The sequence below is a fragment of the Ursus americanus genome, chromosome 6 (genome assembly GCF_024610735.1).
Source record: "Ursus americanus isolate L20-20 chromosome 6, mUrsAme1.1.p, whole genome shotgun sequence".
NCBI classification, from domain to species: Eukaryota; Metazoa; Chordata; class Mammalia; order Carnivora; family Ursidae; genus Ursus; species Ursus americanus.
Genome location: NC_142132.1, coordinates 30744481 through 30756588, shown reverse-complemented (window position 1 = coordinate 30756588; position 12108 = coordinate 30744481). Strand labels below are relative to the sequence as shown.

The following is a 12108-nucleotide window of genomic DNA, read 5'->3' as shown; positions in this document are numbered from 1 at the left end:
TATAATTAAAAGACTCAATATTGTTAAGATGTCAATTCTTCCCAAATTGATCTATAGGTTCAATACAATCCCAATCAAAATCTCAACAGGTTTGTTGCTGTTTTTTTTGTTTTTTTTTTGTTTTTTTTTTTTGTAGAAACTGACAGGGTCATTCTAAACTTTATATGGAAATAAAAAGAATCTAAAAATACCAAAACAAAGTTGAAAAAGAACTGATTTCAAAACTTACTGTAAAGCTATAGTAATCAAGACAGTGTGACATTGGCATAAAAACATGCAAAATTAATCAATGAAAGAGAACAGGAAGTCCAAAAATAGATCTACATTTATATGATCAGTAGATCAACAAAAATGCTAAGGCAATTCAGTGGAGAAAGCATAACTTTTTCAACAAATGGCGTTGGAACAACTAAACAGCCATAAAAGCAAAACAAAACAAAAACCTTGACCCTTAACTCATACAATATACAGAATTAACCACAAATGAATAATTGACCTTAAATGGATCATATTTAAGAGCCAAAACTATAAAATTTCTAGAAGAAAACACAAGAGAAAAGCTTACTGACCTCTGCCTGCAAAAGGACAGAAAAGCACAAATCATAAAGAAAAAAAATCAATAAATTAGTTAATTACTTTTGCTCTTCAAAAGATACTCTTAAGAGAATGAAAAGACAGGCCACAAAATGGGAGAATATACTTCCAAAATAAGTATAGGACAAAGGACTATTAACTACAATACACAAAGAACTTTTCCACTCAACAAAATAACAACCTACAAAAAACAAGCCCAAGATTAGAACATTCATTAAAAAAATAATAGGGATGGCAAATAAGCACACAAAAATATCTTCAATATGATTAGTTATTACAGAAATGCAAATTAAAACCACAATGAGACACTAGTACATATCCACTAGAATGGCTAAATTTAAAAAAACTGACCACATCAAGTGCTGGAGATGATGTGGAACAACTGGAACTCTTATACAATACTAGTGGGAATGTAAAATGACAAAACCACTGTGGAAAAGTTTAGTGGTTTCTTCTTTCCTTTTTTTTTTTTTTTTTTACTATAGTTGACACACAATGTTATACTTTAGCATAAGTTTCTTAAAATATTAAACTATCATATGACTCATTCCATTGTAGTTATTTGTCTAAGACAATTGGAAATATACCCAACATGAAAACTTGTATATGAATACTCATAACAGCTTGTTTGTAATAGCCAAAAACTGGAAATAACCCAAATGTGCATTACGGGATAAATGGGTATACAACAGTGGTATACCCGTGGAATATATGGAATACTACTGAGCAATACAAAGAAACAAGCTATTAATACATGCAACATCAATAAATCTTAAATAATTTTCTGAGTGGAAAAGGACAAAAAAGAACATACTGTGTGATTCTATTTAGGTGAAATTGTAGGTAACGCAAACTAATCTATGATGACAGAGAGCAAACTGGCGGTTACCTGAGGAGGAGGGAGGGAAGGAAAAAGGAGGATAAAAGGGGTGAATTACAAAGGTACACATCAAAACTTCTGGACTTCAAAATACCTTTTTTTTGATTGTGCTGACGGTTTCCCAAATATGTACATATATCAAACTCATCAAACTGTATACTTTAAATACATATAATTTATCATATATTAATTATACCTCTATACGGCTGTAAAAATATACAGACCAAAAAAAACCATAAAACATTCTACATTCACCACTCTCAGATTAAGCTAGAATTTCTCTTGGCAGAGAAGATGGAAATAAAGAAACAAAAACAAATCACCATCGCCAGCAGCACCACCCCAAACAAAATGTGATTTAAGTCAATTACCCTGCAAGAGTGCTGGGTTTCTGCTCTGTAAAACAGGGATGATGCATGTATCACCAGCTCTGCCTATCTCTTTGGGTTCTTCTGAAACCAGATTAAGATAAGGGGTATGAAAAAGGTTTGTAAACTACAAAATGCTACACAAATGTCTCTGTCCTTATTATAATTCATCTTGTCAAATTTGGCATATCATTTCAGTCAGGTGAGATCATTTTAGATGCTGTCTTCACCATTCCATATTATTAGTTTCCTCCCCGATCTCACATACTTTTTCACTTTAATTATCAAATCACTATGCCTTTATACAAATTAACAATTACTTGAATCGGCCAAAGTCAAGAGTCTACTGAAAAAGAGTATGTGACATATTATCAGGAATATCATCCCAATTCTTTAATTCTATAATTATTTAATTACACGTCTACCTGACTGTACTATTCCACCTACATTTCTCTATCTCGTCCAACAAGATCAATACTTTATATTCCTTTATTCTTCTTGTCTACTAAAACCTACCAAAAAGGGGAAATCAAGTTGTTCTAGCATTTTTGCTTTAATAAATCCATAATGGCTCCTAATATTCATTGTTTCTGTGATTTAAAAAATAAATTTTAATAACATTCTAAAATCTTGTGCTTAATCAAGTTCACCACATTTTGTAAGGTAGAATCCACTTTCTTCCTTTCCCGTCCGGAAAAGTAAATTTGCTTATGTCCAGTTTTACAATGCTTCTGTTCCCTTACACAGTTATTCAAACATTACTCATCAGCATGATCTCTCAATGTGTCTAAAGGGTCACTTACATAAGCAGCAAACTTAACAGCTAAGGTGGCTGGGTACTCCTGTACCATCAATCCCCCTACCTATCCTAGGCTTCACTTACCCGTTTATCAGGGATTATTTTCCTCTTATTTTTTCTTGTTTAAAGATTATTTTATTTAATGAATAAAAAGAGAAAGAATGGGTTAGAGCCATTCTTCTTTCACTCTGTTATGTCATTGACCCCATGTAATGAGCCTGTGGTCTTGCTATGAAAATATCTTCACAAATTCTTACTTGCCTTAGCATTTATCAAAAGTTCAGGTTAGTTAATAGAGTTTGTCTAACACTATTTTTATAGATCTTTATTATTCTTTTACACTTAAGTATACTGTATTCTTCTCACAATCTTTGAGAGATCATAAAATAGTACCTGTCCATTAATCTTGGCCTCCATTTTTTCCTCACCGTGGTAATTTCTGATCACATATCATGAATTTCATTTTTGAGAGCCTCCAATTGTTAAGCCATTTTCCCAGTTACTGTCCAAGAGTTGGCTCATGAGAGAGCATTTCCCTAAATATTTGTGAAATTGGATTTCCTAAAACCTATGGCATATTTCTGATAATGTTCAAGATGTCCCCCCCCCAAACTAAAACAGATCTGAAGATGACAAATACACCATGGTTCACTCATGACTCGTGTTTCTTCTCCACCAACTATTCTACCCACTGAGAGACAAAACAATAAAGTATAATAAGCCGAGGATTAATCAGTTCATGCTGAGCTTAATATTAGACTAGAGGTTATTAGTTCCTACGCTACTTTGCAACTTTGAGTTTTAAAACTCTGCAACTAGTTCTTTGTCCCTTGAAAGCCTACAATAACATCATACCTAGGATCCGAGATTTATAGCCCACAGAAGACTTCATGCCTAAAATTTCTTTTCAGAACATCCTGAGAAACCCTTCCTTATTCCCAAGAAACTCTCACAGGACCAAAAACCCTGGGTATAACAGATCATCATTCTTGAACAAATTCCCAAAAGAAAAAGATTTTATCTTCCCAGAATCAACCTGATTTCCAGTGCATTCTCTCCCTTTCCCTTTAGCCAGGCTAGACCTCTGGCCAGAACGCTCCAACTTCAGGAACAGGTATCTTTGTCTCTGGACAGTCCATGAACCCAAATTTTATTTAAATGCTCTCTTAATCCTCTTTTTTTTTTTTAAGATTTTATTTATTTATTTGACAGAGATAGAGACAGCCAGAGAGAGAGGGAACACAAGCAGGGAGAGCGGGAGAGGAAGAAGCAGGCCCACAGCAGAGGATCCTGATGTGGGGCCCGATCCCACAACGCCGGGATCACGCCCTGAGCCAAAGGCAGATGCTTAACCGCTGTGCCACCCAGGCGCCCCTAAATGCTCTCTTAATCTTCTTGTAATACTCTCTTGACTTTAGGCATCATCCCTTAAACCTAGGACACTAGATATCAGCTCAGATTATTACCACCACCCTCTACTTATGTTTATCTTTATTAAGCTAAGAAGATTGATAATTGTTCAACAAGTTTAATCTGACAAGGATTTAATGGCTTTTATGTGTAATTAGGTAGAGTTGAGCAGGAAAGTTGGGAGTCCGAAGACAAATCTTTCCCATTTTCAATCTTCTCTTGGGCTAGTCCTGGTGACAACAGCAGTATTCTGACAAAATTCCAGATCCCTGGCGGGCAAAATCCCTATTATTCAGGTGCCTTGATAGGGCAAGTCAGAAGCCTGAAGTCACTTTTACCAAGGTTGGCTTAAATCCTCATTGTGAAATATCTGAGAAAACACAGTACTAGGGACAAGATCACCCAGAGAAAGGGCTCAATGTCCAAGAGATCAAAGGAATGGGGACAGAAACAGCTAAAGCCTGGGGAAGAGCATATAGAAATATCTGAAGACTCTGATTTTCAGACTAGGGCGTTCAGTTAAGTAGGGGCACCCAACTTCTCAGAAACAAATACTCTAGAAGTCTTTCAGCTGACAGATCCATTCACAGATGCTGGGAAAGAGCACTGAAATTATTAAAATTCCCAAGGATTCTAATATGTACCCAGGGTTGAGAACCATGGAGTTTATGAGACTATATAACCACTTCCTTCATAATGTCAACAAGTCAAATAACTAAAAATACAAATTTCAGTAGTTAAAACACTTAATGAACAGATAGGTCAAACATTCACTCAAGTTCTTAAATTTCATGTTCTAAACAAATTTTGATACTTTTAAAAGGAGGAAAAAAGATGTTAGATCACACAACTGATTAAAACTTGAGGGCAATGGAATGTCTTTCACTTAGCATTCCTTCACTCCAAATTAGAATGCAAAGTAAGAACATGATATTATAGGTGCCTGTTAAACACCAATAGCCAGTCCTTTATATACCAAAGATCAATTTTATAAACTTGCTCAGTATAAAGCCTAAAACTGTATTATAGTAGTTATTTATTATTAAATTATCTAAAGGCAAATTACATGAATATTAACATTTAAAACCCCACTTACGAGTGGTAAAATCTACAATTTACAACGAAGCAACTTTAAAATATAATTTTCACCACATCTATTCAAAACTTCAAGAGGAAATTATAGCAGAATCTGAATTTTCATTTTTAAAGCACTATGAAAATAATTAATTCAGCAGATCATCTTTAAGAAGTCCTTGACTCTATTACAGATTCTTTCTGATGGCCTGGAACAACTATAAAGCAAATTATATTCCAGTTCTGAATATAATTAATTACTTTACCCTTTCCTAACTATTATCATTCACCTTGGCTTACAAAAAACAAAAACAAAAAAACAAACAAAAAAAAAAAACTTCTTCAATTTTGAAGCAATTATCAAAAATATTCCTAACTAAAAAGTATCAAAGATTTAGTAAAAGTGTATATGCAATGTCTTTGAAAAATCTGGATTATAAAACAAAATCACCCGGAATTTTTGTGAAACCATTTGATAACTCCCACATAACTGAAAGAAAACCAAAACAAGATTAAAATTCAGAAAGAGTCCAGTTACAGTTTTGCCACCATCTGAATGACCTTGACCAAGTTACACAGCCTCCCTGAAAAGCAGTAACCACCCTGCACCCTGCTAAGTGTGTATATGAGTGTACGCACACACGTCTGCACAAGTGTACATTAAAACTAATGTCTACTCCAGGCCCACAATTCTGTTTCTAGTAAAAAGGTAACAACAGGAAAAATTTGGAAACTGTGGGTTACCTCTGTAAAGCACTGGTATATATGTGTGTTTTAGTTTTAATGTAGTTAAAAAATCCAAAATATTTCGAAGTCTATGATTACAGGTAAGATATGAAATAGGATTTTAAAGTCTGTAGTAACATATATTATCAATATAAATATTTAATGAGATTCTAAAAATAAGTACACTGCTACTGAAAAAAGAAAATGTGTTCTGGACAAGCTTCACTACCTACCACAACCAATGCACCCACCTACCAATCACCTTAAAACACCCTCATTTCTTTATTTTCCTTCTACAATATAGTCACCAGTTCCTCCCAACTCAGATAAAAAGTATAGTATTCTCTTGTCAGACTTTCACTTTACTGGCTCACAGAATCAAGAAAAAATTTTCTTCACCTAACTTTCTAGGACTGGGCAGGGACTGGCTGCATATACCAAACCTCTCCTTACTAAGCGGTACTGTGGAGAGATAGCAGGCCTCATCATAGAATGTTTATATTTTTCCAGTCTCAAAGTAAGATGCAAGTAACTTACCATTGTCCCAAAAGGAATGGCTCTTGAAGCATGGTAATAAATGGCTATAAAATTGATGAAGAAGGCAGTGCCACACACCATAGCTGGGATAAGAAATGCCCCAATAAACATCTGCTTTATCCATCTCCTTCCTGAAAGAGAGAGGAAACTATGAAAATCAGAGTGGGGGGGGGCATATATTAATGTTCATAAGGTACCAAACTGTTATTTAGCATCAAATTATTAATTTAAAATTCTAATGTAAAGATCTTAAGATTTGACATTCTAATAATTGTTTCAGGACAACAGCTAATAAAGACCAGTCCAGCTATTCAAGTATATCTAATGAAAACACAGCTTTTGAAGTGGGTGTACTGGAAAAGAGCAATGGACTATATAGTAAAATATTCCAGTGTTCTGTCCTGACCCTGCCACTGAACTGCTGTGAACCTTGGTAAGTCACTCAATCTTGTCGGGCTACAAGTTGGCCTAGATAGGTGTTTTCAAACTAGTACTTGGGAGTCTGGGAGCTTCCTAGAGATGCCCCTGAAGTCACTGGTGAAGAAAGAGCCCCAAGCCCTGCTTCAACCAGAACAAATCCATTTTCAACAGTTTTACATATTGGAGTTTCATGTAAGCTTTAAAAAAAAAAAAAAAAAAGTTAAAAAACCCCTTGTGTAAGTGGTCCTTAAATTTACTTCTAGCTGTAGTTATGATTATAAACATATATTTAAATTTGTTTGTTTCAAAGGGAAAAACAACAGAGTGCATCTCACGAGCTCTCTCTCGACAATTACAACTACAGACCTGTAAGTTTCATTATTTCTTTTCTTTCTTTCTTTTTTAAAATTCGGGTCTTGAATTCATGACCCTGAGATCAAGACCTGAACTAAGACCAAGAGTCGGACACTTAACCAACTGAGCCACTCAGGCACCCCAGTTTCACTATTTCTTTGTATCCTCTTTGTACCTGCCAAAATTCTGTACAGTGAGCATCTGTGATTTAAATACTCGAAGGAAGGAAACTATGTCAATTTTAAACTATGTAATCAAAAATTCTAAATCATGTTCCTATTGATCAGGAGAGTAACACGGAGCTATCTTTCTAATACAGCAGAGTATAGAAGCAAGAGCACTGTCGAGGAAACATCTGCCTACTGCTCAGAAACAAAACACAAAAACACTGGATCACTATTAAAATTCAACCCGACAACCAAAAGCAATAGGGACCTAAACAGGAAGTACGATAAAGAAAACAAGCAATACCCTAACTTCTGTTTTGTCCTATATAAAGCTCTTTTAAACATCTATCTCATATTATTACTACCCCAAATCTTGACATTCCTCCAGAAAAACTCCTTAATTCTGAACTTTCACCTCTATTTTATTTCTTTCTCAGGTAAGTTCAAAGAGCTCCTCCTTTCCACACTAAGACTCAGCATTCATCATTTGAAAACACAAAAAGGGTGGCAATTAAAGTATTATTTTTCCTACTTAATTCTAACTCTTTCCTAGCACTCTCTTTTCCTACACTTTTCATTATCTTCTCAGATTCAGACATGTATTCATAAATTTCATATTCAATTCTATTGCTCCTCTTCCCTCCAAAATCAAAAAGAATCACACATTCCACTGGGTACAATCAGTAGCCCAGACATCTGCATTGTGCTTCCTGCTGCTCTCACCACACTCTTGGAGACTGTGGTCAAGTTCCAGGCCACCCCTAGCTTCAAACTGGGTCTGGAGGATTATCCAGTACGCTGAGGACAATGTGCAGACCTTGAGCTTTATTGTTGTTCAAGTCCTGAGATAACTCTGAAAAATTCTTGATTTTCTGAGCTGACCTCTTACATTAACCTGGTTTTTAGGGATCGCTCAGACAAAATGTCAGGACATGATTACACCTTCTCAAGGCACTGTCAATCAGAAAACAACCTTTCGGGGCACCTGGGTGGCTAAATAGTTAGGCGTCCAACTCTTTATTTCAGCTCAGATGATGAGCTCAGAGGCAGAGCCCTGTGGTGGGCTCCACACTGGGTGTGGAGCCTGCTTAAGATTCTCTCTCTCCTTCTCCCTCTGCCCTTCCCCCCCAAAACCCCCACCCCTGTGCATGCTCTCTAAAAAAAAAGAGTTAAGTATAGTAAAGTTTGGCTGGGTAGTCCTAACTTGTAATCAAATTAAAAGCAAATTTATGTCCAAGTATGAGTAAATTTCCTGTTTTAAATAATTTGTTTCTGCTGTGAAGACTTTTCTGAAGGTCCAGCCTAACTAGTTTCCAGGTCAAATTCAAAGCAAAAGTTAACTTAGGCATCCTTATTTCCAAAGGATGGTAGCCCTGTATAAGACTTGTTTCCCATATCTGAAGGTAAAATATAGACACTGAAATGATAACTAAAATAATTAGGACTCCATAATGATACTCCCTCAGGCAAAGAATTATTTATACTGAAGATACAGACCACATTAAGTCTAGTAGAACCAATTTAAAAAAGCAATGGTAAACCAGGATATCCTGGGGAAATTTTAAATGATCCTGTGTAGTAACCTGTAAGTCTAGTTGACTAAAAGCCAGGATTCCTTAACGCTGACATTGCTTCAGATGAGCTGGGAAAATTCCATGAGAAAGTCTCTATCCTTAGGAATATAATTTTAAGGTCTTTCAACAACCCTTCATTCATAAACTGAAATACGCAAATCTACTACTTTCAGTACTTTCTGACCCTAGTTACAGGGAAAACAAAAAAACCTGAAGACCCTTGAGTGCCATCAAAGAAAGAAACACCAAAGAGCAGTGTCATCTATGTATTATCCCCCATCATTCATCGATCACAACAGAAAAAAAGCAAGGGGCTATTTAAGATGAAGTGCTCTTAGCAAGACTGTGACACCGAATAACAGAAATCTTTGTGCAGGGTCCTTTGATAAACATTTAAGAGTCAATAGAAATAGATAGCACTCCTTCCTATTCTCCTTCCAGTCCAGACACTCTATCCATAAGCCATAAACATGCCTTGATATCCAGCTGTAACACTATATACTCTGTGTGGAGGCCTCCCAGGGAGCACATCTAGGGAGTAAGGTACCTCAAAGCAAAATAATATCAATAACTTAAATATACCCTTTCCTACATGTGCCTCAGGGCTAACTTCACAGTGGACAATGGAGATGATCTATTAATTATTCATAATTTTCAGAAATAAAATGCAAGGATTCCATAAAAGCAATTTAGACCAGGTTTGGTGGAGATTATGTGAAACAGGATAACGAAGTATTTTACAATGGCTGTACCATCCATTTTAAATTCCAAATACCTCATAGTAAAATACTGTAATTAAAAATACGAAGTGATAACTTGGAAGTTACCTCCTTGTCTGGCATACAGACTTCCTCCAAAATAACCATTCACTGGAGATGTAGCAGCATAGACAAATATGGCTGTACTGAGCATTGATCCCCTCCTAAAAAGGCGAAACAACATATGTGATAAGTTAAAGCCAACAATTTAAAGAAAATATCATAGAGTCTATCACATTAACATTAGTTTAATTTCAAAGATAAATTTAACAACACAAAAAATATCATCCTGGACTATAAAGGATCTCAAAAGGTTGCCTGGTGAATGAATTTCTAGTTAAAATTGCACAGGCTGATACTAATTTTTTTAATCTGCAGTTAAATTTCATAATACAGTCTAAACAAATATTTCACATTTCTTTGGCAAAAATATTAGATGCTGGCACTAAAATTGTTTTGCAACCCTGTAAACCAATCACATCATATGGATAAGGATATTCATCTGTTAAGAAAAATAATTAGAATATTCCTCTTTATAATCTAATTGCTTAAGATTTTTGCCCACTGATAGAAATAAAAAATAAAGTAGAAATAATACAATCTATATTAGTGATACTACTTTAAATGGTATGACACTGAGACTTTTCCTATTTCGTTTTCCTTATACTATTAAAAATTATTTTATTTTATTTTTTAAAGATTTTATTTATTTATTTGACAGAGAGAGAGACAGCCAGTGAGAGAGGGAACACAAGCAGGGGGAGTGGGAGAGGAAGAAGCAGGCTCCCAGCGGAGGAGCCCAATGTGGGGCTCGATCCCAGGACCCCAGGATCACGCCCTGAGCTGAAGGTAGACGCTTAATGACTGAGCCACCCAGGCGCCCCTTAAAAATTATTTTTAAAAAATCCATTAGGTCCACAAACCAACATCAACCCAGATAAACAATTTCTTTTACTTTCTTTTCCTTCCTTCCTTCCTTCCTTCCTTCCTTCCTTCCTTCCTTCCTTCCTTCCTTCCTTCCTTCCTTTAGAGAGGGAGAGAGAAGGAAGGAAAGGAGCAGAGGGAGAGAAAGCATCTTAAGCAGGCTCCACACCAGGGCAGAGCCCGACGTGGGGCTCAATATCATGACTCTGAGATCATAATCTGAGCAGAAATCAAGAGTCAGACACTTAACTGAACCACCCAGGTGCCCCTCAGATCAACAATTTCTAACCTCTTCTTCTACTAATGATATCTACAGAATTCAGACCAACTCTTCTGTTGAATAAAACTGAACAAAATATTTTAAATACCTAATTGCAAAGAGAACTATTAAGATGATAAATGACAGTATCATTTGCCATAATATAGAAATGTATTTAAACCACTAACAATAAAGACTATTTTTGAACCTTACCATAACTAGGAAGGTACAGTCAAGTCTGTAGATAAAACTTATAACCTCAGTTTGAGCTAAAGGATATTCTTCTAAAGAAAATTTACAAGACCCTCACACTAATGTGTGTACTGGGAAGATATACAATTTTCATAAAATAACCACCTTCTGGGTAATAATTATTATATTTCACTGTACACCTATGTATTTAGAATACAAAGATATCATATAGTCTTGAAATATGTAGCACTTCTCTGCCCAAACACCTATCCTCAACTTCGTGGATACATAATAGTTAAAACATTATAGTATTTAATTCCCATTAATATATAGCTAAATATAAATGTGGTAGTAATATAAGAATATGTCATTCCGATGTTTCAAAGATCATGAGTCTCAGGGCACTTAGCTCAGTCAGTAGAACAGGTGACTCTGGATCTGAGGGTCATGAGTTTGAACCCCATGTTGGGTGCAGAGCTTACTTAAAAAAAAAAAAAATTACAAGACTGTGGATCTCAAAGTTTTTAAAATCAAAATTTGTTTTTTCAACAACTCAAGCACTCCAAAAACTGTTTCCTTTCAGATTATCATTAAAAAATCTGACTCATTCTCTGTAACTGGGTGTGTGAAGCCTGACACTGGCCTAGCCATGCTGAAAACTGAAAGGCTGCTTTAGTCTAAGACCAGTCTATTACCAGTCAGAAGCTTTTAATATTAGCAGAGAGGGTTCAAAAGGAATGCTCATGTGACTGAGAGTCCAAAATGCCTACCTGGGATTTAAGCTTGCAATCCCCAGAGACACTGCATTAAATGAAGTGTGAGTATCACCGTTTTAAAAATCAGACATACCCTTCATCTCTTCGTTCATAAATATTCTATGGGCATTTTCCACCCAAAATACACCATCTTCATCTACACTGAAAAATCTGCTGACATAGGGAACCGCCTACTTGTTCATCTCTCCAAGATTCGAGGCGGGAAACATCTAAGGAGCTGCTTACACTTGCCAGCTCATCACTGTCCACCCAAAGCTATAGCGCAGCAGTATTTTTCCAGACTTACCCACAGCTTC

General features: G+C 35.7%; 1 protein-coding gene across 1 annotated transcript in view; it reads right to left on the bottom strand.

The window, feature by feature from the left end:
• TM9SF3 (transmembrane 9 superfamily member 3) overlaps positions 1 to 12108 on the bottom strand; it is a 70639-nt gene that overhangs the window by 22270 nt on the left and 36261 nt on the right. The window contains exons 8-9 of the mRNA XM_045784980.2: positions 9731 to 9825; positions 6389 to 6519 (exon numbers count right to left, since the gene is read on the bottom strand). Of these exons, the coding sequence (XP_045640936.1) occupies positions 6389 to 6519; positions 9731 to 9825 (226 nt within the window). The remainder of the gene's footprint in view (positions 1 to 6388; positions 6520 to 9730; positions 9826 to 12108) is intronic.